Source organism: Danio rerio, chromosome 10 (assembly GCF_049306965.1).
Source record: "Danio rerio strain Tuebingen ecotype United States chromosome 10, GRCz12tu, whole genome shotgun sequence".
Classification (NCBI taxonomy): domain Eukaryota; kingdom Metazoa; phylum Chordata; class Actinopteri; order Cypriniformes; family Danionidae; genus Danio; species Danio rerio.
The window spans coordinates 24,614,247-24,639,569 of NC_133185.1; the positions used below are offsets into that span (position 1 = coordinate 24,614,247).

At 34.2% G+C, this 25,323-nt stretch overlaps 2 protein-coding genes across 4 annotated transcripts in view; one reads left to right on the forward strand and one right to left on the reverse strand.

Annotated features, from left to right (window-relative positions):
• LOC141376343 (uncharacterized) overlaps positions 1-25,323 on the forward strand; it is a 254,500-nt gene that overhangs the window by 44,331 nt on the left and 184,846 nt on the right. The window lies entirely within an intron of this gene.
• The window catches only part of gfra2b (GDNF family receptor alpha 2b), a 90,957-nt gene that overhangs the window by 36,765 nt on the left and 28,869 nt on the right, over positions 1-25,323 (reverse strand). For both annotated transcript variants that reach the window (XM_688234.9, XM_073914626.1), the window contains exon 3: positions 11,236-11,313. In XM_688234.9, coding sequence (XP_693326.5) covers positions 11,236-11,313 — 78 coding nt within the window. The remainder of the gene's footprint in view (positions 1-11,235; positions 11,314-25,323) is intronic.

Below are 25,323 nucleotides of genomic sequence, written 5' to 3' on the forward strand. Positions count from 1 at the left end.
GAACATTGATTATTTTTATTTATTTACTGGTAAAGTCATTCCGGAATTTTCCAGATATTTACGGGTATCGCTGTGTGAAAGGGGCTTTTGGCGGATATGTCTAGCAGAATTTCTTACTCACACAGCAAAATTTTTTTTAAAGTGCTTCAAATAAACACATTAAAAACAACTTAAATTGCATTTTAATCTGTTTAACTTCTAGTAATGATAGGCAGCTCAGAAAGGAGAGGCAGCTCTGCTTTGCACATGCACAGATGAGGGCCTCCAGAACTGCTCAATCTCAGAATTCTCTGTCAGGATTTTATCCTGTACAAGATTGGCTTGTATAAAAGCTAGTGTATAAGGACGCAAGTTTAACAACTCCAATAAAGAATCAACACAAATGTACCACTTAATCTGAATTGTCTGATATAGTGTTGAGGTCATTTAATTTTGATTTTATGCCTATCTGAGTGACAGTTAAATTTTAGTTTGTTCTGCCAAATAATTTTGTGATGTCATGGCTGCAGATAGTAAACCAAGTGCTGCTTTCACACACTGTAAAAAAGTCCCTTGCTGACATTATGTAATCTTGTGACTGTCAGTGCAACAGTAACATGATAATCACATGATAAGTGTATATTCTTTGCACACTGACAATGCAATGGGATATACACTTCGGACAATCATAGCTGCCATATTGAAGTGTTGTTCCAAACCAAAGTGACCAAAAATGGCCACTTCGAAAGGTCCTTCAGAATGAAAAATGTTGAAGGGCGAAACTGATGAACACTTAGGAGCTCCCATGATCCTTTGAACAGGAAAGTTGTCACACACAGTGTTCCATTTGGAAGGGCTCATCCCTATGCCCTAATTCCTTTGAAGCTGTCACTCCAGAGGGTAAACCCTTCGAAGGGATTAGGGCATAGAGATGAGCCTATTGAAATTGAACGTGCTTTGTGAGTGTGAGCATCTCTATGATGTCATTGTCTGCTTCAATTATTTGGTCAAAGCACAATAGAGAATATGCAGGTGAATTTTAGTTTGATATGATACACGATTGCTGCCTTATTATTTAAGAAAATTAGAAAAAGTATAATCTTGATTAAACTATCTATGTTCTATCATTAAGTTGTAACTTTTAGTATGTAAAATCAACACTGAAACATGTTTTCAAAATTACTGATCATACAATTTTTCACAGTGAAATCCACCTCGGTAGTATTTGTAAAATACTGTGAAACTACAATATTATTAGTTTTATAAGTATTATTACCATTTCAAACCATTACTGCTGTCTGTTTTAATACTTTTATAATTAAACATTTATTCTTGCTTGCAAAGCTGAATTTTCTAAGCAGTATATTCTACTATACCATAATGTTATAATATGTCATCAATTATTTAAAATAACATAATAATGTAATATTAATTTTGAGCTATTTTTGTTTGATTATCTGTGTGTACATTCAAATATAACTATATGGAAATGTGTAATGTGGTTAAACAATCTTTATTCTGAAAATTTGGTTCATGTTGTAAATCATATAGGGCTTTGTATTAATTATCTACTGATAAATTTATATATATATATATATATATATATATATATATATATATATATATATATATATATATATATATATATATATATATATACACACAAATATATAAACATCAGCATTTTCCAAAATTAATACTTTCCACAATTTTTTTCTTAATATGATTTTGACTTTTTTTCTTTCTGTCTACACCTACATTCCTACTTTTATATAAAAAAAATAACTATTATACACCTGAAACTGTCTTTTCTATTATTCATCATCCTCACTCGAAACCAGTTCAGCAAAATCTGATTATCATGCATCCGGCACCTGGTTAAAATAAAAATTAATCCATGCTCCTCACAACCTTTTCTTGCTTTCAAATCCGCTGGCAATTGCAGAGCATAAACATTCTTTCAACATCACTCCCATCTTAGCCGGCCGTTCCACAATAATCAATTGGAAACACTCATCGAAAACATCCTTTAATGTTCCACTGCTCTCTCTAGTGTGGCTATTTCTTTTTTCTTTTCTTTTTTTTTTAAGTCTCTTTCTATTATCCTCTTATCTCCTCTTTCCTGTCTTGAGAATCTATCATTTCAATGGCAATTCTTCGGTTTAAAGAAGCAAGCAGATGCGAGCGGTCATCTGTTCATTGATAAATGTAACAAGATGTCTGATTATTTTTATGTTATGAGTGCTTTTCCATGAGTCCCTGCATTTGAAGCAAAAACGTGTGTTGTTTTGGTCCTGATATTCATCTTATCTCCTTTTGGAAGGAAAGGGGTCTCTAACAAATCCTCAAGGAGAGCCAGCTTTACAGGGGCTTCGCCAGAGAGGAAAGGGAATTATAGAAGGAAAATATTTGATTTTGTTTTGGCTGCGGCTCTGAGTGTAGAAAATCTGCTGATTTTTGGTCTGCTTCTTGCAAATCTGCATTGGACTCACCTTTTTAAATGTAGATTGAAGCAGCTTGTCATTTCTGGAGAAGGCCAGGGAGGGTCATATTTCATTATTAATATATATATATAAATTTGGATTTTGCTTTTGTGGAGTTTGCATGTTCTCTCCATGGGTTTTCTCTGGGTGCTCCGCTTTCCCCCACAGTCCAAAGACATGCGCGGTAGATGAATTGGGTAAACAAAATTGGTCTTAGTGTATGGACGTGTAAATGTGAGTGTATGGGTGTTTCCCAGTACTGGGTTGCTACTGGAAGGGCAACCGTTGCGTAAAACATATGCTGGAATATTTGGCGATTCATTCCACTGTGGAAACCCCTGATAAATAAGAGACTAACTTGAAGGAAAATGAATGAATGAATGAATAAATTTAGATTCTACTTTATTCTACTGAATGTGTATATAACAACCTGAAACATGATGCACACTTAAATAATAAAATGTACTGATATTGTGGACACAACCTTCTACTCTTAAACCTACAGAAATAAAAAATTAACGAATGAATGAATGAATGAATGACTAAGTAATCAATTTATTTATTTGAAATTATTTTTAATCATAAACTTTTATTAATTGATTCTTTTTTAAGAACAAATACAAGCTTCAATAGTAACGAATCAAAAAAAAAATTAAGACTCAGCATTTTCTGAAGTCCAAATACAGCACAGAAATATATAATATATTTAATATATATTTAGTAAATAAGAAATAAAAGCTTAAAAATCTTGCAAAGCAATAAATATTATTAAAGTAGGCAGATTTTGTCAAAGATTTTGCCAATATATGTTTAAAAGTTTAAGAATTATGCAACCAGCTTTCCAAAGTCATATTTATCTTCCTGTAATCTGGCTCTAAATCACAGCTGAGCCAATTCATAACTATTTCACATTTTAGCAATTGGTGTCTAAATCATATGATCTGATTCATTGGTTTTACTAACAATCTCTTTACGCCACAGTGATGATTATGTTTCTGGATGGTCCATCGTGCTCTTTTAAATATTAAGCATGTATTTATATGATCTGCTTTACGCAAATTCATACAAAATTGTCAACCCATAAAACAGTTTGGGAAAAATGAACAATAACATGATGTACTGTACAATCAGTTGGAATGGGTTGTATTATGACGTCCATAAGCCTGGTTTTGCAAATTGATGTTGTCTGATGCCAAAATTGCTCAAATAAGGTAAATTTATTTGTATTTTCCACATCAAGATGAGAAGTAAATAAGCAAATCAAAGCAGTAATGCGCAAACGTGGAGAGCATTTCAGTATAGACTGCCTTAAGGCAGTTGTTGAGGTGTATAGTACTAATTTAAGGATTTATTCATGTGCTACATGCGCTTTTGATTGCTGCATATACAGGCACTTAAGTAAAGCACAATCTATGTGCATTATGCAAATATGTAAGGATCAGTGCTGCTCTGTGTATTCAGGTCACTTAGTAGATTATTAATACAAACACCATCTTGAATGTGCTTCTTGGTCTGTGTTTAGTCTTTTTTTTTCTCTTTTTTTTCAAGCAGAAAAGCTATGTAGAGGATTCAGATTTCATTTCACAAACCTGTAAATGGGAGTTTTTTCAATTGCAAGCATGTTTAAGTCCCTGGGGTTGACTTTTATTAAAAGTAACATCTTTTTTTTCACATTAAACTAGCATGGCTTTTTCTAATATTATTTAAATATGTTTTAAATGCTTTCTATGCATTTGACTTTAAAAATATTTAGTAATAAGTAGAAGTAATATTTAAAATGAAAGGATGTGTATATACTGTAAAATATATTATAATATATGAGATGTTTGTTTGTTTAGCTTGATTTAAATTCATGCAGCTTATTTTTAGTTACAAAAAAAGTTATTTTTTAAATCTAATTGTAACACTTTAGCTGTGTTTAAACTTTCCATTTTGTTTTAATCAAATTGCCAAGGTTATATTTCATTAACATTTAACATTTACATATGGCATTTTATACATACTTATACACTTACCAGCCACTTTATTAGGTACATCTTACTAGTACTAGTGCCCACTTTTGTCTTCAGAACTGCTTTAATCTTTCATGGCATATATTCAACAAGGTATGAAAATATTCCTCGAAGATTTTGGTTCATATTGACATGCTAGCATCACGCAGTTGCTTAAGATTTGTTAGCTGCACATCTATGAATCTCCACCACATTCCAAAGGTGCTCTATTGGACTGAGTTCTGGTGACTGCGGAGGCCATTTGAGTACAGTGAACTCATTGTCATGTTCAAAAAAAGTTATCTGAGACGATTTGCACTTTATGACATGATGTGTTATCCTGCTGTAAGTAGCTATCAGTAGATGGATACACTGTGGTCATAAATGGACATGATGGACATGATCAGCAACAATAAGCTGTTGCGTCAACATGATGCTCAATTGGTGCTAATGGGCAAAAGTGTGTCAGGAAAATATCCACACCCCATTACACCACCACCAACAGCCTGAACCGCTGATACAAGGCAGGATGGATCCTTGCTTTCATGTTGTTGATGCCAAATTCTGACCCTACCATCCGAAAGTCGCCACAGAATTCGAGACTCATCAGACCAGGCAACGATTTTCCAATCTTTTATTGTCTAAATTTGGTGAGTCTGTACGAGTTGTAAATGTAATGCAAGGCATTTGCACCCACAGAACTGCCACTCATTGGATATTTTTTTCTTTTTCTAACCATTCCCTGTAAACCTTAGAGATGCTTGTGCATGAAAATCCTAGTAGATTCACAATTTCTGAAATAGACAGACCAGCCCTTCTGGCACAAACAGTCATGTTCAAAATAAATGTAAGTCACTTAAATCAACTTTCTTTCCCATTCTGATGCTCTGATGTTTGAGCAGCAGCAGATCGTCTTGACCATGTCTACATGCTTAAAGGCATTGAGTTGCTGCCATGTGATTGGCAAATGGAAAAATTGCTTTAACAAGCAGTTGGACGTGTACCTAATAAAGTGGCCGGTGAGCATACATTGATACTGAAAAATACATAATAGTAGACAAAATCAAAGACAAATCACACATTTAAACACACATATATTACACATATATCAAATCAGCCCTTCAATTCAAGTTGCTAAACTCCAAATAATCTAGTTAATTGTTTATATTCAGTATAGATCTAAGAAATATAGGCATACAATTCTATTATTTTATTTCCTTTTCATGAAAGAATATTCATCAGACAAACTGTCAATGAATGTTTCTGTAATGAGGCAGATCCTTTAATGAACTGCATCCAAATGCCACACAGCAAACAGGTGTAAGAAAAATACTGCAGAAATAATCGAAATGGCTATACTTTGCACACAACACGTCCTTCCCCAATAACAAGAAAACACACCTTGAGCATTTCTTCCTTTTGCATTTGCTACCTTAAACGTCCCTGACATGCCAAATATTTCTCAATATGATTGTATATGTTGCCTGTACGTGTTTCTAAAGCACCGGCCGCCTGTAGAGATGGTTTTTCAGATGGCATTGGTCTTATATAAGGCTGCAGATTACCTCCGCTGTGATTGAAAAAAATGAAAAACGTGAACACTCACAACAGGGATTGGAAATAAAAATAGTTTTTTTTGTAGCCGTGTGGGTGATAGCTTTTGTTTAAGGGCTTCAGCTCGACCGCAATGTGTTTTATTTAGCATATTTACATGATTTCTGTTTACCTTTTTACCATTTCAGCCCTGCAAACTGGTTGCTCTTTCAAAATAAACCATATCAAAATGAACCATATGTTTGAACATGTCATGGTGATGCTGGTTTGTGAGGATATGCAATACATTTTTGATAACGAATAAGATAACTTATATGTGAAGTAAAACGCATGAATCATGAAGCTGTTCATGCTTTTCAGAACCTTTCTCAGAGCTGCAATTATGATTAATACAGAGTAATTTCATTCTCCTTGGTGGTCTTCTTGAATAGCCATCATGACTAATGCACACAGTTCCTTTCACATTGTTTAAAATGAATTGAAGTTGTGCTTCAGTGAATGGCTGGTGACTACTGGGTAATTATTGTATATAGCACATCATTTTCCTGGCTAAGAATACATCTGTTTGTTAGAAAGCGTTTTATTTAGTTTTTTTCTTTCTTGGTTTTATTTTATGTTTTTTTTTTTTAATAATGTGTTTGTCATTTTTAAGAATCTTCTTACTTCACTCAAAATATTTAAATCCATTTATTGTTATATGTTCATTCATTCATTTTCTTTTTTGGCTTAGTCGCTTTATTAATCAGGGGTTGCTACAGTGGAATGAACCACCAACTCACCCAGCATATGTTTTACACAAAGGATGCCCTTCCAGCCGCAAATCATCATATGTTTTAAATATTTATTAATTTAAAGTTAAGATTGCATGCAGTAATGCAGAGACTATGAACTGATTAAATGTTATTCATGTTAAAAACCTTTTTATTCATTCAGGGTATAAAGATTTTTCTAAACATATAAAACAGAAATACAAGAAGTAAAAATATTTAAGCTGTCATAAATGTTATACTAATTCAAATTGCTATTATTTTTAAATTGCTGTCACTGACATAATGTTATTACAATGTTGTTTAAATAAAAAAATGAACCCTACAAAATAACGTTTTTATCAACTTATTCTGTATTTATCTGTTTTAGTTTAAAAGAAATCTTTATTAATAGTCTAGTATAGGGTTATTGCTGTCGATTAGTTTAGCAATCCATTATTTTAATTTAATCAATTAATTAGATGTAAGGTTGTTTTTCTTTATTAAAGTGCAATACTAAATATACAAGAACCTTTAAGAGATGTCACTTAATTAAACAACAAATTTATTTCTTTCATTTTTATTTAATTTTTACCTATTTCAAACAAATACGCACACACACACACACACAAACACACACACACACACACACACACACACACACACACACACACACACACACACACACACACACACACACACACACATATATATATATATATATAGTTGAAGTCAGAATTATTAGCCCCCCTGAATTATTAGTGCCTCCATTTATTTTTTTCACCAATTTCTGTTTAATGGAGGAAAGATTGTTTCAGCACATTTCTAAGCATAATAGTTTTAAAAACTTATTTCTAATAATAGATTTATTTTATCTTTGACATGATGACAGTAAATATTATTTTACTTGATATTTTTCAAGACACTTTTATACAGCTTATAGTGACATTTAAAGGCTTAACTAGGTTAATAAGGTGAACTAGGCAGGTTAGGGTAATTAGGCAAGTTGTTGTATAACAATGGTTTGTTTTGTAGATTTATAGATTTGTAGCTTTTATTCTCGCCGAAATAAAAAAATAACACTTTCTAGAAGAAAAAAAAATATTATCAGACATACTGTGAAAATTTCCTTGCTCTGTTAAAAATAATTTGGGAAATATTTTAAAAAATAAAATAAAATCAAAAGAGGGCTAATAGTTCTGACTTCAACTGTATATATACAGAATTAATAGCGCCCTTTGATTTTTTTCTTTTTTTAATATTTACCAATGTGTAACAGAGCAAGACAATTTTCACAGTATGTCTGATAATATCTTTTCTTCTGGAGAAAGTTTTATTTGTTTTGTTTTGGCTAGAATAAAAGCGGTTTTAAATTTTTTTAAAAACATTTTAAGGTCAAAAATGTTAGTCCTTTTAAGCTATATATTTTTTCGATAGTCTACAGAACAAACCATCGTTATACAATAATATGCCTAACTACTCCAACCTGCCTAGTTAACCTAGTAATTAACCTAGTTAAGTCTTTACATGTAATTTTAAGCTGTATAAAAGTGTCTTAAAATATCTAGTAATATATTGCTTACTGTCGTCATGGCAAATATACAGAATCAGTTATTAGAAATTAGTTATTGAAACTATTATGTTTAGAAATGGGTTGAACAAATCTTTTCTCTGTTAAACCGAAGTTTGGTAAAAATATAAACAGGGAGGCTTATAATTCAGGGTAGCTTCAACTGTGCATTATCTTATTTTAAAATTTTGTTGACATTGCCTACAGTAATATCTGCAACAACTAAACCCATAGTGCTTTATAGTTCTATTTTACATTCACAATACAAAAATATACATTTTAAAAAGATTTTTTTTTTAATTGGTGTAATTATACTTGGAATTTTGGAATTTTTTCACCTCATCAATGGGACGAATGTCATCCATATCTTGTTTTTGAGTGAGTGAGTGAGTGAGTGAGTTAGTTAGTTCAGTTAAACAGACCGTCATGCAATTGCCCTCTGCTACTGTATGCAAGTACTGTATCTCTCTTCACTACCCTCCAACTATAAACAATGTATTTTATGAGGAAAATCATATCTGTTTGAATTTTTGGAAATGCATATTTTATACATTTTTTACCCTTGACATCCCATTATCTGTACAGCATAACACTGTTCTTGCATGTACTGTAGGATGACATTATTACTATTATGCATCAATCAATTTTAATTTTGCCCACAAACACCATGCTGGACTCTGTATGCAGCACAGCTAAAATAGACTGGAGGAGAGAATGATTACAGCACTGCTGCAGATGCATCACTGCTGGAACCTGTGCAGTGTAAAAGCTGTAATGTTACCCTATGGTAGTAACTTGTTAATATACATTAGGGACGGAAAAGTACTGACTGCTCAAACAGTGAAGATGTTGTGAAATGGGTATTAGTTTGTAATGAGACTAAATGTTTAAATTTCTCCTCCTCCCTATGCTGTTGTCATTCTGCCGTGTCTTTTGTGTTTACATAATCTGTCCTGAGCTGGTTGTACATTAGTAATAACTAATAGTCTTTGGGAAAACTCAGTGCTGTTCAAGTTGTTAAATGGTGAGCAAAGCCTAGAGGCACAAAAAATAATAATAAAATAATAACAAAATAATTAGACCTCCGTTACCCAAAGAATGGTTTCAGCCCTAAAATGGTACCTTGTTCAACATTTACGAGAAAAGGCCTAATGATAGGAACATCAGTGAAAGATATTAATTCATGCCAGTGATATGGTGGTCATGTCAGAGACAAGCTGCAAACCATTTATTTCACACTGGTCAATTAATAAATATAGTAGAAATTTTAGCAACATCTTAAAGGGGTAGTCCACTACGATATCATATTGTTAGCTAAGCAAAACCTACAACGAACAAAGTTTGGGGTTTTCATTTTGCTGTCTGATTCAGGCAGCTAACGCTGCTAACAGCTTTTCTGACTGACAGTATTTACACAGCGCAAAAGCGCATTCTTGTAGGGACGTGACGTGGAAATAATCCGCAGATCACAGCGCATTATGTTAGCTGACCAATCAGAGCCTTTTGAAGGTGGGCCTTTCAGAGGAACTAGGAAATATGACAGTAGTTTTCACTTTAGCAGAGTAGCTGTATATAACCAAAGTAAGATTTTTGAAAAAATAATGTGATTTTCTACAAGTGAAGCATAAGCACAGATTGCTTTGCATTTTATAAACACAACCAAGCCTTAAAAATACACTCTGGACCACCCCTTTAAAACATTTTGCCACCAATGCATTAATTTATGTACTAGTATGTTGACTGAGTCAATAACAAACTAGTCACATGTTAGTTGATACTAAAAACACCAACTATGTTAGAAATGTCCTAAATTATGCTAACAAAACCGTGATCATAACAAGCTTGCAGCTTGTTCAAACATGTTTAAAACATGTCATCAAAAGCCATGTTAGAATGACATTATCAACATTATTAACAGTTACCATTAAAAATGGTTAAAATGTGCTCATATAGGACTTAGAGAGAGCACATACCCAAAAAGGCTGGGCATATGTATTATTTTTCTAAAACCTAGAGAAATGGATATGTTTGTGTGGACACCAGGCTCATCATCAGCTGTCAATCAAGGGTGCTGCCACTATCTGAATGGATGACTTGGAATGCAAGGACTCGAGATTGTTGAGCTAAAATTTTCTGTTAGTGGACTGACACAACTTTAGTTCATGAAAATACATTACAATAACCAGTGAACAACCTGAAGACTCCGGTGATGAGCTAACTCGCTAACCTGAACCATATAGAGACCCAAAGTTACAACGTATGAATTTTGTGTCTTATAATTTCATAGATTTATTAATGTATTGTTCAAGATGCCATCATCTGCATGTAAATTATTTGTTAGGGAATCCATTTGTAGCATTTTAATTGGATTGAATCATTATTCTTGTAGGCTATTGCATCAATCTTTATTTTGTTTTCATTTACACTCACATCCTGAATATTTATATTCGATATTTCAGAAAATTCAATCAAACAAAACCTTTTATTTTTTAAAAAATTTTTCTTGGGATTATTTAAAAATCCAGATCCTTGATTTTTACTTTGTGCTCCGTACATGTGAAAAACAAGCTAAAATGTATTATAAGAGCCTTTAAAGTCCACAGTCTAAAGAGAACCCATAGAGAAATTACTTCTAAATGTCTGGACATTGACACGCTGCTATGCAAGCAAAAGATCCATTCACTGTTGATTAGATAAAACTAAAGATTTCCATCGAGCAGACCGCACTAATAAAACATCACGCTGCAAACTGAAGGTCTATAAAAATCAATTAATCACACTTAAACTGTCTGAGAGCATGAGAAGATATGTACGAACATAAAGAACAGTGCTAACCTTGAACAGAGAAACTGGGCTTTCTTTAACCACTGAACAACACAACACAGAAAAGCTCACAGGATTTCTCTACTCACCAGAAATAATGGAGGCAAGTCGGAACTCATCAGAAAGATGCATCGGTTCATATGGAGAGGTCTCATAGAGTTCTTCACCTTGAAAAGAACAGAACACAGAGGAAATAAAAGAGCTATTATTATTGTTTGGAATTTCTAAGTGTCATGGTTAGAACATGTCGTATGGGTCGGTTCATTAGTGTTCCAGGAATACATCTTGATGTAACAAAAGAATACATAGAAATTCTTAGTTCTTTCAAATTATACTTTCAAACAGCCAGACTGGTAACTCCAACACTGTTTCAAGTACGCACTCACTCCCTCTCTCTCTCAAGAATTACAGCTCAGCAGCCTTTTGTCCAGATTTGTACTGGCCAACAATCACAAATTAGCTCCCCAGTGTTGCATCCCATTGGCCGTGTCCAGAAAATCTGCTGTTTTCTAATCCAGGGCCTTGAGCTGTAGCCCACAAAGAAGTGCAACCAATCTGCTAACTGGTCCCAGCAGAGGCCCCGCTATAACAATGAAAGCTGTGACACTAGACCTTCAACAGATTGATGTGAAGCTCTCAAATGAAGACTTCCAGCTGTCTAGCTTTACTATGTTTTCCTTCGAGATCCATAGAAAAGAGGTTCTGTTGCTGTTTGGTTTTCTGGATGCATTAAACCATGGTGGACATTTGGGAAATACTTGTTTCAATCTGACCCATGTCACATCCCAGTCCTAAAGATCTCTTTCTAATATGGCCGGAGTATTGGCAGATATTTTATTTAAAGGGGATAGTCTATCTAAAAAAAAGTCATATTTTATTTACCTCAATTTATTTAACAGTTTTTTTGACAGACTGTGTTGGGATAATTTACATCTAGCTGATTACTGCAGATAAAGCATAATGCAGAGATGTCTTATACCACTCGGAAGGGGCTTATAGACCATTTTAATGTGGTCATGTCATTGGCCCATGAACATTTCCTGCTTGTTTTCAAACTATTTCATAACTATAACAAGAGGCAATTCAATCATAACTTAATGTTAAAACAGCTAATCGAACATTATTTATAAATATGTGGCTCTTTTTGGATTCTCGGAAGCTATAGAAATTAAAAATGTAAATCAGGAAAAACGTTGGGACCATTGTTTTTTTTTTTTCAAAAAAGTGTAATTTCAAAAGTGTAACCGATCGCAAATCTCATGGTTCAGATCACATTGTTTTTTTGTTTGTCACGGATCATACCATTTTTTCGATCAGCCAAAAAAGGGAGGAAACAAATCGTCACCTTGGACTTATAAGGTTCTATCTGTGTTCTGAAGCATTTTAAGATATTGAGCTTCAAAGTTTTTGCATTCCATATAGCAAACAGTATGTGTGTAACATTTGTTTTTTAAATAAAAAGTCTTAACCCTCTACCACATGCATTATGATAAATCTATATAAAAAAAAAAAGATTCCACTGTTTTTCTTTTCTAACAATGGCTTAACTTGAAGTGCTGTTAGGGTTAGGGTTATTTCTTTTTTTGAGGTACTTTATGAAACGTTGCCATATGGCAACAACATTATTCCAATCCATTAATCCAACAAATTTTAAATTGAAAACTTTCCTTATAATTAATAATTTTGTTGTTTGAAATGATTTAATTAGTGTTGCAGTATTTTAAGCTTTAACACAGAACTTTTAAATAACACCATATACATACTTTCCAACAACTCATATTCCAACAGCTTTCATTTATTCCATTCTTTTTTTGCTGAATATTACTAAAAACAAACCTAATATTGTATTATCGTGTATATAACCTATGGTAAATATAAATATTTTCTCCAGTAAATATTATAACAAATAAATAACAAGTCTAATACATCCAGATGCATCAGAATAATGTAGTTACTAGCTAACAATATGTATATATTATACTTCATACTATACTACACCTGTCTTATATGCATCTAAGCTAACTTAGCTAAACTGTCTCTATCAAATGTCCAGTCTGCATCATTCTCATGGTCATTAAAACCCATCTTATCCTCACTTTCATCTGCGGGAAGAGCCAGTTTTGTCCTTTTCTTCTTTCGCTTACCATAGAACATGGTGGTGCTTGCTAATACACTGTTCCCTGTATTCATATCTATTCAAAAGTAGTATTGCCATTAAAACTAATTTTATCCATAATGCAAATGCCATTAACACAACTAATCAACATTATATTACTAGCATTCAGGCTGTTATTGTTACAACTTAAAAGTTCACAGCTGACCTTGCTAGCTAGCTAATCCATTGCAATATTGCATGTTCCACTATTGCAGTGTTGCCATTTGGCGACACATACATTTCATTGATTTACAAAAAACTAATTTGATTTAAAATAAAAAAAGAGTTGTGAATATGTTATCATAACTTACTGGAGGTGATGTTTCAGATTTTTTGTGGATCTGACATAATTTAATCCTTTATTTTTATTTACATTTACATTTGCATTCAGCAACTACTCACAATATACGGCAGTCTTTCAGAAACCATGCTACTGAAAAATACACTGCATGTCATGTGACTTAATCAAAGCACATCATTTAAACTTTGTTGTGTTGGTGTTGAGATAAAGAAACACACCACATCCTAAATAACCTACCACAACTTCATGTCATCATTATATTTTACAGGAAAACCTTAATGCTGTCATACTTGTGATTTGAATGACACAAGAAGTGATCTCTTTGTGATCTTTACAAATTTAGAATTAATCTACAATTAAAACAAATAAAAAAATCTAATTCATGGGTCACGTGTGTTTCCAAAGTGTGGGTTGTGATCTACAGTATATGAATCACAGATAAACTGTGATCTGTTACACCCCTCGTGTTCGGTAGCATGTGCTTGGATGTAAATCATGCCACTTATCACTCAGCTACTTGCCAAATAAATCAATAACTATGCAGAGAATAATGACTTAAAATTAAAACATTGTATTAGCTTATAAAACAAGTTTCCAAAAGCCAATAGGAAGCAAATAGATTTGCTTTAGTTTAAGCTCAGTTTGGATGAGCCTGTGTTATACATTTTACCAGGTTGTTAATGAGGGGATAGAAAATCACAAAATGCACAATTGATGAATCAGAACCAAGTGTATAAATAAAAACAATGATCAGTGTTGCTTTCAGTGAGAATTAGACTTTGATTTCTACCGTTAAACAGTGTTTGTTATGTTTTTGCTTGCTATTAAAGTAATTACTTAAATCTGACCTTGACAAACTAAACTGGTGAAATGAACTGGAAAAGATTTCCAAGTCAAAAAAGGCATGCCAACACTTTCATGTTATGTAGTTTGCTCTGATTTTGTTCAAAATGACAAAACACCATTTCATTCTTCTGTTCAATTCTTGATCTACAATATACAATCCTTATACTTTAAAAAACCCAGCACTTAATAACCACTCACTGTCATAGTTTTAGGCTTGTGACACTCTGTTGTGAACTCAAAAGTGAAGACTCAAAAGTCTTCAAGCAGGATTCTTTATTGGGAACATGCTGGTTGTGCTGCATTCATCAAAGTCTTCTTAGAAGTCTGACAAGACGTCTAACTAGTGGTCTGTGAGAAGTTTAAGAGAAGTCAAATAAGGGCAGTGTTGACCTGTATATTATATACATTTTAGGGGGTAGTGATACATAAAGGTGGAGGCAAAAAAAAAAAAAAAAAAAAATGAAGTACAGGAATCAGGAATTTCCCGAGCTCTTAATACCATCAGACTTACAGTACTAATTCAAATGTGCTGCTAACAAGCCATTAATTTAGGCCCCTGCCTGATGGTCAGGAAATGCCTGAAGACAATAAGTTAATGTCTTGACACTTGGACTGTCAAACTCGTTCATTCTTAGAATGTAATTGTTACCTAAAAATGTAAAACTGTGTAAAATGTTCAGTTATAAACTACTATATTAAAACCTAGATTAAAAAAATGTAATTCCACAACATTAAGTCAATATCAAATAACTTACAGTGTTAAAAGCAGATTGTGCTGTTATCTTGCTGCATTTACACTGCATGGTTCAAATGACTCAATTCCGATTTTTTAAAAATTATTTTTCTCCTATGTGGTACAGATCAAATATAGCCCGAATGTGTAAGCAGGAAAAAAATCAAATGGATTCTGATTTACTGAAATCAGCATCAGGCCTTGTTCATATGTGGAAATTAATCTGATATGAATCGGATCCATGCACTCGTGGCTGCAGTGTAGGCAGGTTGATCGGATTTTCACCTGTCAATGTGAGTCACGCATCATTAAAAGCCATAGTGACGTAATCTCTGATGCTTTCATTTCAGAACAGACCTCAGCAGAGTCGCAAACCTTAAATCTCATACACGAGGACTAAAAAAGCTTTTATATTGGCATGCAGCACAAGTATTTAAGCATGATTCACGAGAGAGAGAGAGAGAGAGAGAGAGAGAGAGAGAGATAAAGAGAAAGAACAATATCTGACACATTCATTCATTCATTCATTCATTTTCTTGTCGGCTAAGTCCCTTTATTAATCAGGGGTCGCCACAGCGAATGAACCGCCAACTTATCCAGCAAGTTTTTACGCAGCGGATGCCCTTCCAGCCGCAACCCATCTCTGGGAAACATCCACACACACATTCACACACATTCACACACACTACGGACAATTTAGCCAACCCAATTCACCTGTACCACATGTCTTTGGACTGTGGGGGAAACCAGAGCACCCGGAGGAAACCCATGCGAAGGCAGGGAGAACATGCAAACTCCACACAGAAACGCCAGCTAAGCCGAGGTTCGAACCAGCGACCCATATCTGACACATATCAAATATAAACTATTATAAAACTGTGGCATACGTCACATGCATAAATCACGCCACGGACATCACATTAAGATGCCTACTGGTTTAAAAAGGCCTGGATTAAAAGAAGATGGCCAAATGATAACTTTTCTGTCATAAGCTACAGTAAAACAACTCGTCAAAAAGATTTTTTTTTTTAAATTAAACACTCCAAACAGATTAAATAAGAAATGGAGAAAAGATTGCTTTTTAATTATCAGATATCAGTTAGAGCCTGCTTTTTTTCCTGGTCATTGCGCCTTTGCCGTGTGCTGTGTAAATGCAGACAATAGGATGTAAATTGGTCATAAAAAAAAAAGGATACAGTCACAAAATCAGAATTGACTATTAAGATCTGCAGTGTAAAAGCAGCCCTTGTGTCTCTGTGGCCAAAAATTTGTGTTGAACACGAAACAGACTGCTAAATGTGAGTTCTGTGCCTCCATTAGTGGATATACCTTTCCTTATCTGGAGGCAGCACTATTCCAAAAAGATAAACCAAACGAGTAAAGCACACATGTACTATTTTCATAGCACTTTATTTGCTCAAAGGGATTTTCTTGTGCAATGTTATGTATCAAATATTAAATGGGGAATGTGCCAAAATCACAGCTGGCTTTTTTGTGTTGCCTGTTGACTCTGTTATGCTAGGTTTTCTTCTCATTCTTTTCTGATTTGATAGCTGAAACATAGACATAGTCTCAAAAGACTTTTTGCAGAATTCTACTTTTTCATGCTATCTTCATCAAATTTAAAATATAAACTCATGAGACGCTTGGCTTTCAATGTATATTATTTCTATTTTCATATATATTTTTTTTCTTTGCTTCATAATTTATAACTTTTTAATACTTTTTTTTAGCATTAAACTTTCTAGATGGTCCATAGTAAAGTTCAAAGTGTTTTCATTCCAATCATACCTCATTTATGTTTATACAGTAGCTTACTAGGGTGAAGAACAGTTACTATTTAAAGTTAGGTAGGTGTAAATTCCCAGACAGTTACATCACTCTTTCTCCCCAGTGACCTCAATGCTTCTTCTTTTCTGAATATGGTGAACCCATAGAGAGTTGATGTATGGAACACACCAAACACACAAGCCCAAATGATGCTAGACGAAAGCCCAACTTTGGCAAACGGCTGACCATCCCCTTAGTGTGTCCCCACATTTTAAACACAATTTCTATGTTTCATGAGGAGGTTTGGTTTCGCAATGACTTTGTTTCCAAATATACAATTAAAAGGTCACGAAACACCAAAACACATTTTTTGAGCTGTTGACAGTCATATATGTGACCCACGCTGCTAATCTTTGTTTTGCATTATTTCGAGCAAATTCGTTCTTCCGGTTTGAAACATTGTTTTTAAGCTGCGTCACACAGATTAGATACTTGCATGTAATCCAGCGTGTAGACCGGATATCTGTACCTGCGAGTGCATCATGACGTCTCTGATGGTGCTGCATTAATTCATGAGAAAGACTTGGTTCAAACCAATCAGTGCGCTCTATTGTGTATGCGGTGCAACTTCATTAATATGCATGATAGCTTTGAAGACTGATTGTACATGTACAGTGTTCAGATGGCCAGAGCGAGGCCACGTTGTGTTGCCAACACAACAAATGAAAGAAGAAGAGTTGTTTGGAGACAGGTTTTAAGTGTTCCTTTTATAATCTTCTGCATCAAAGTTTTTGTTTTCATTTTCCCACTGTGAGAGGGCAGCTGGACTCACGTGTAGATAACAGTGCATATGACGCATGACAAAAATATGTGTCTAAGGAACCTCCGTGAAGTTGGCACCCCATGAAAACAAATAATCCCCAAAACTATGCCATTCGTTTGTGCTACGTTTGTGCTGATTTGTGCCGCAAAAACGAACGTTTGTGCTAGTTTGGGGTCTGAGATATTAGCATTATTTTTTTTAACCGTGTGACGTCACTCTCCACCCCATGTTGCGCAATTGACTTCAAAACAGCACAGGTAGTTTGTGCTCGGTTTGTGCTGGTTTGTGCCGTTAAAACGAACACGGTATCTGTTTTCCTCTTTTAGATATAAGCAAAATATTTCGGGAGCCGTGACGTCACTCTCCACCCCATTTCCTCCAAATCGCACAAAACTGGTATCATTCGTTTGTGCTGGGTTTGTGCTGGTTTGTGCCGTTAAAATAAACACTTTATCTATTTTCGTTGTTTAGATATAATCAAAATATTTCGGGAGCCGTGACGTCATTCTCCACCCCATGTTGTCTAAATCACACCAAACTGGTCTCATTCGTTTTTGCTCGGTTTGTGCTGGTTTGTGCCGTTAAAATAAACACTTTATCTATTTTTATTGTTTAGATATTGCCTTATCAAAACATTTCGGGAGCCGTGACGTCACTCTCCATCCCAGGTTGTCTAAATTGCACAAAACAGGTGTCATATGTTAGTGCTGGATTTGTGCTTGTTTGTGCCGTTAAAATAAACACTTTATCTATGTTTATTGATTAGATATTGCCTAATCAAAACATTTCGGGAGCCGCGACGTCACTCAGCGTCCCATTTCCTCTAAATTGCACAAAACAGGTGTCATATGTTAGTGCTGGATTTGTGCTGGTTTGTGCCGTAACAATTAACACTTTATCTATGTTTATTGATTAGATATTGACTAATTAAAACATTTCGGGAGCCGCGACGTCACTCAGCGCCCCATTTCCTCTAAAATGCACAAAACAGGTGACATTCTTTATTGCTGGATTTGTGCTGGTTTATGCAATTAATATAAACACTTTATCTGTTTGTATTTTATTAGATATTGCCTAATCAAAACACTTTGGGAGCCGCGACGTAACTCTATATTGCACAAAACAGGTGTCATTCAATTGTGCTGGTTGTGCCGTTAATAAACACTTTATCGGTTTTCCTTGTTTGGATTTAATTAAAATATTTGGTTAGATTTGTGCTGGTTTGTGCCATGAAAATGAACAACAGATAGGCCTATTTATATTTGTGCACAAATATGTTACTTTCGTTTTTGCTCGTTTGTGCTGCAAAAATATTATTTGTAAAAAAATAATATCAGATCATTAAGAGGTCTCTCCACCCCAGTTGCTACATATTTACTAAAATAGTCTAATTTGTGTTATGACATTAAAAAAATTGCAAATATATGACAGAAGATTGTGATACAATACGAGGCATATTAAATTCATAGGCCTACTTTCCACTGACTGAAAATCATCCACCCGCACAGTTGGCCTTAAACTAAAATATAATTCGTATATTTTTCTTGGAAAAAATATCTTTTTGAAAGAAATTTCGTATATAGTTTGTCTCTTTAAAAGCCGCTTTTCCAATCGTTCGGACCTTTTTTTATGCTGAGCTGTTAGGCTCACATTCCGTGCTAAACCAGGTAAGACATTAAATCAATTTTATTTGGAGGGAAAATTACCAAAATTTAACGTGATGAATGAAAATGATTGGAGGGGAAATAAATTTATTAAAAATTTCATACATTAAGGAAAAATAAACAATGATAATAAAACAATAATACTGCATTTGTATTATAGTGGCAGAAATATATTTTTTGAGAGGCCTTGGGCAAAGTAAGCATGCACTTTCACTAATAAAAAATATAGCACTTAAATTATTTCATTTTTAACAATCAATAAATTACACACAGGTTTTATATCAAAAGTTGATAAAAATATAAAATATACATTTTGTTGGTAAAATAACCATTTAAACAATGGCTGTTATTTATTTTAGTATTCAAACACTAAGTACCGATTTTTTCAAGTGAAATAAGAATGAAAATGAAAGAACAGCATATCAGGATGTAAAGCATATTCATATTAAAGCAATTCCTGGTTGAGATTTTAAAAAATATAGCTACCCAGTATATATTAAAGATCACAGATAAATTACATGTCCCCAAAAATGTCCAGCTTATATTTAACTGAATTGTATAAATATTGAAAAGTGCTCATTTTATTTTTATTAAATTTTTGTTTAATATTTGTTATTTTTTATTAGCAAAAACAATATCAACATTTAAGAATCTATATTCATTCATTCATTCATACATTCATTCATTCATTCGACTTGTTTATTGGTGCATATATAGGCTATAATTTAAATTATACAACATTACCTTGGACAGCTACAGTGCCACTAAAGCTTTCAAACAAAAGTCCAAAAAACTAAAGTTTTAAAGTTTAAATTAATTTTCTCCTGTGACGGCCGACATCACAACACGCCGTATAACCGTCCTTCAGGTGGTAACCTATAGCCGGCATTAAATTATAAAACAAGCTGTCTGGGCCTTGAATTAAAAAAGTTTAGTTATTTCCTCATTGTTTAAAGAGTCTACAAGTTATTAAATATAAAATAAATATAATAATATTAATAATAATGACAATAATAAGAAGATAACTAAGGATAACTAAAATATAACAAAATATTACATGTTTATCTTTTATTAAACCAAATCAAAATGGTCAAAATAACATCCTACAGCCCGTGATAAAAATGCACAGTGTTTACCAATTAAGTGAATGTAAATATTTTATATGATTGTTGTTATTGTTATTATTATTATTAATTGTAATTAATTAATAAATTATTTATTGTTATTTTATTGCCGTTTGGACATTGTTCTTTTACCATATGACAAACAACACAATCACGAAAACCAAAACTTATCTGTAAAAAACGCATAGCCTATGTGTTTGCGTGTGTTATAATCTATTTTTCCCCATAAATTAAATATTGACTAAATAAGTCCACTAAATCTGCTTTACTTATAAGTGGTAGGCCTACCTACCACAACAGAAAAGTTTAGGCTGCTAGTTTAAATACGAAAGCAGCCTAATATGGACGACCAGATGATAAGAGTATTTAAGAGAAAATCGCAGCATGGTTAAACAGGTAAAAAAATGTATATTAATACATTTTTATAAAATTATTAAATAAAATTAATAAAAATTATATATATATATATATATATATTTTTTTTTTTTCCCTCTATTGTTAAGCATGCTGGCTACTCATATGAGACTAAAACGAAGTAGATAAGTAAAGCAGGGTTGTAGCCAATTATCTTTATATTGGCCAAGCCCTTTTACTTGGATTAAATCTGTCAAAATGATGTTCGCATCCTTCATGCTTTTTCTAATAATAAAAAGATCTCAGAATAACCTTGGTCTAGGCTATCTAAAAAAATAAAGCATCTTAAACAAAATTTCTATCAGCCCAAACAAATTTAAATATTTTAAAATATGCTGGTAGCTGATATCATTATCTTTCATTCAATATTTTAATAAAAGAAGCAACACTAACAAAACTTTCAGGTACAATCCAGCACAAATGAAACGCACATAACGAGACTATTTTAGTAAATATGTAGCAACTGGGGTGGAGAGACCTCTTAATGATCTGATATTATTTTTTTACAAATAATATTTTTGCAGCACAAAAGAGCACAATTTGTGAGCAAACGAAAGTAACATATTTGTGCACAAATATAAATATCTGTTGTTCCTTTTCATGCCACAAACCAGCACAAATCTAACCAAATATTTTGGTTAAATCCAAACAAGGAAAACAGATAAAGTGTTTATTAACGGCACAACCAGCACAATTGAATGACACCTGTTTTGTGCAATATAGAGTTACGTCGCGGCTCCCAAAGTGTTTTGATTAGGCAATATCTAAACAATACAAACAGATAAAGTGTTTATTTTAATGGCATAAACCAGCACAAATCCAGCACTAAAGAATGTCACCTGTTTTGTGCATTTTAGAGGAAATGGGGCGCTGAGTGACGTCGCGGCTCCCGAAATGTTTTAATTAGGCAATAGGCCTATTTAATCAATAAACATAGATAAAGTGTTAATTGTTATGGCACAAACTAGCACAAATCCAGCACTAACATATGACACCTGTTTTGTGCAATTTAGAGGAAATATGGGGCGCTGAGTGACGTCGCGGCTCCCGAAATGTTTTGATTAGGCAATATCTAATCAATAAACATAGATAAAGTGTTTATTTTAACGGCACAAACAAGCACAAATCCAGCACTAACATATGACACCTGTTTTGTGCAATTTAGACAACCTGGGATGGAGAGTGACGTCACGGCTCCCGAAATGTTTTGATAAGGCAATATCTAAACAATAAAAATAGATAAAGTGTTTATTTTAACGGCACAAACCAGCACAAACCGAGCAAAAACGAATGAGACCAGTTTGGTGTGATTTAGACAACATGGGGTGGAGAATGACGTCACGGCTCCCGAAATATTTTGATTATATCTAAACAACGAAAATAGATAAAGTGTTTATTTTAACGGCACAAACCAGCACAAACCCAGCACAAACGAATGATACCAGTTTTGTGCGATTTGGAGGAAATGGGGTGGAGAGTGACGTCACGGCTCCCGAAATATTTTGCTTATATCTAAAAGAGGAAAACAGATACCGTGTTCGTTTTAACGGCACAAACCAGCACAAACGACCTGTGCTGTTTTGAAGTCAATTGCGTAACATGGGGTGGAGAGTGACGTCACACGGTTAAAAAAAATAATGCTAATATCTCAGACCCCAAACCAGCACAAACGTTCGTTTTTGCGGCACAAATCAGCACAAACGTAGCACAAACGAATGGCATAGTTTTGGGGATTATTTGTTTTCATGGGGTGCCAACTTCACGGAGGTGTCTAACCAACATTTTTTACCCGAGAGCTTTTCTCATCTGGAAATGGTGAAATCCCAATTTGCCGCTCGTCTCCTTTTAAAAAAAGACGCCAGTTAGTGTTGATTGTCCTGTCTCTACAGATTTGTTTGATTTATTCAGATGGCAGTTAGTTCGTATCATCAGCAATACTCTTTCCATGTTTCCAGACATACCTTAGTCAAATGATTTCTAAGTTACTAAAGTTTACAGTACGTTAATATCACTACAATATTATGGACTGAAAGATCCACTATAAATGCTGCTCTCCGAGTGTAAACATGTAAACACTGCAATCAAACTATAACTGTTGTGTAGCATTTTCGCAGCATTTTGTCACATGATAGTCTATGCACACTCGGCTTTCTGATGCTACGTTACCTACCTAGTGCATGTAAGTTACAGAGAAATGCAGAGAGTTTTTTTCTCATTCGCCGCGCGGTATTAAACATTGCATAAAAAATACTCGCTTCCAGCAGTTCCTCCAATCATATATCTCATTTGTCACAAGGAGTATGAATGAAATGTTCCTGAATGAAAGTGCCAAACTGCAGTTAAAGCCTATCATTTAATAATTTGGCAAATAATTTGATTACTTATGTCCATGTAAACACAGTCACTGTCTTTCTGCCCTGTGTCTGTGTGTTAGTTTTGCCTCTGTGAAAATCAGTGTGTGCCCAAACCGAAACTCCCATTTTTATGCACCTTCCCTCTTTACCTCCTCAGACACTCCCACCTAAACAGAGCTAGACACACCCACTTTCCTGACTTTTTCCAAACTAGAGGTGTGAAAACACCCTGCCACAACAAGGGGGTTTTGTGGCCCTTAAAAAAATGTAACAAAATGTCCTGTAATTTGGCCAATCAAACGATGACGTCAAAAATCAGTTTCTTGTTTTTTCTGCCTAATACACTCAGCAGTATATAAGCCTGCCATCTGAGACTACATCAGTATGAGATTCACTTTCTCCAGGTCTAAATAACGACTCGGTGTTGTGTACTGGGTAGATTTAGCTACTCACAGCAACAAACAGAGATGCCAGTTGCTCTCCCGTCACCCTATGATGATTCTCAACATCATCAGGCCCCAGTCTGCAATACCAAAATTCCCAGCCCAATAAGCTCAGAGGGCCTTTTTGGTCTCGCCAGTGTCTTTGTGAGCTCCCTGAATGTACCTCTGGCTGGGAATTCTTTTATGGGATCATCCTGGATCAAGAATTTATCTGCTGTGTCACTGTAGCTCTCCTCCATCCGCCTCCCAGCTCTGCTTTCTGTGTGGCCACCTTTATGTTCTGCTCCTCAATGAGTTAATCCTGCACACACAGCCTTAATCTCTGCCACACCAGCTCTGCACTGCCTGCCTGGGGAAAATATTGCAAACTTCCAGGCAGTGGCATAAAATAAGTGGTCACATAAATCTCGGGATAGAGGCGTTTGTCCCCCCCGACATATTCTAGGAGTGTAGTAGGCATGTATTTAGCATAAATTAGGTGAGCGTATCTTCAAAATTTGATCCCGCTGAGACTTTTCAGCAGGGCATTAGAGAGCACAGATGCTGACATGATAAATGCAAAAGAGCGCTTATTGGCCGGGAGTTACTCAAGTAAGCAGATTTAACAATGCAAAGAACACAAATGTACACTGACATCGCCCTTGCCGCTGACTTTGTCCGTTGCTCTGTGTGAAAGAAAAAAAAATGCTGTGACTTGAGTTCAACAGATGGAGAGGCTCCAGAGATACAGAAATTAACCTTGGATTTTAGGATTCTGGAAAGTTTTCAAATGCAAAAATTGACACAGAGTCGTACAAATGACTTGCCAGGCATTTTTTGTTCGTTTCATTGCACTAATGAAGAGTTTAGAATAAATTTTGAGTTAAACGAATTAAAAACCAGAGTTGAAATTACTGTACTGCCACATTATGAAAAAAAAATCTGATAATTAAAAGTTTTTTTAATTTTGTTATTCATAATTTTTTAAAACTTTCAAATTGCATTATGGGACCTTGATCATTGCTCTGACAGCTTTTAAAGCTGAAAAGTTTAACAAAGGCACTTTTATTGTCCTTTTTAGTCATTTGAAATTATATGATGTGTGGGTTTGACATGTAATTACAATACAGAGTGATGAGCTTTCAGTACTACTTGCTTAATCTGCTAAAAACAAGCATTTTTAGCTGTTGACTTTATTGTATATGTACTGTATTTGTTGAAGTTTCACTTTCAAAAGCAAATTATACGTAATTGGGAAAAATTATTTAGAAATTTTATTTGTACTATTACTTAATGCAGAGAAAGCATGTCTTAAAGGACACTTCTCAGCAGGGTGCGTTCACACCTCTAGTTAGAAAAAAGTCAGGGAAGTAGGTCAGTCTAGCTTTGTTTAGTTGGGAGTGTTGAGTAGCGAAAGAGGGAAAGGTTTGCATGCGAAGTATTTGCCTTAATCTGAATAGCACAATAATATGATTAAGATGTTGTACATGAGTTCCTTTTTGGGTGTTTCTTTCATGATCCCATTTTACATGTTGTAGCACATAGATTGATTAACATCATTGCGTCACCAC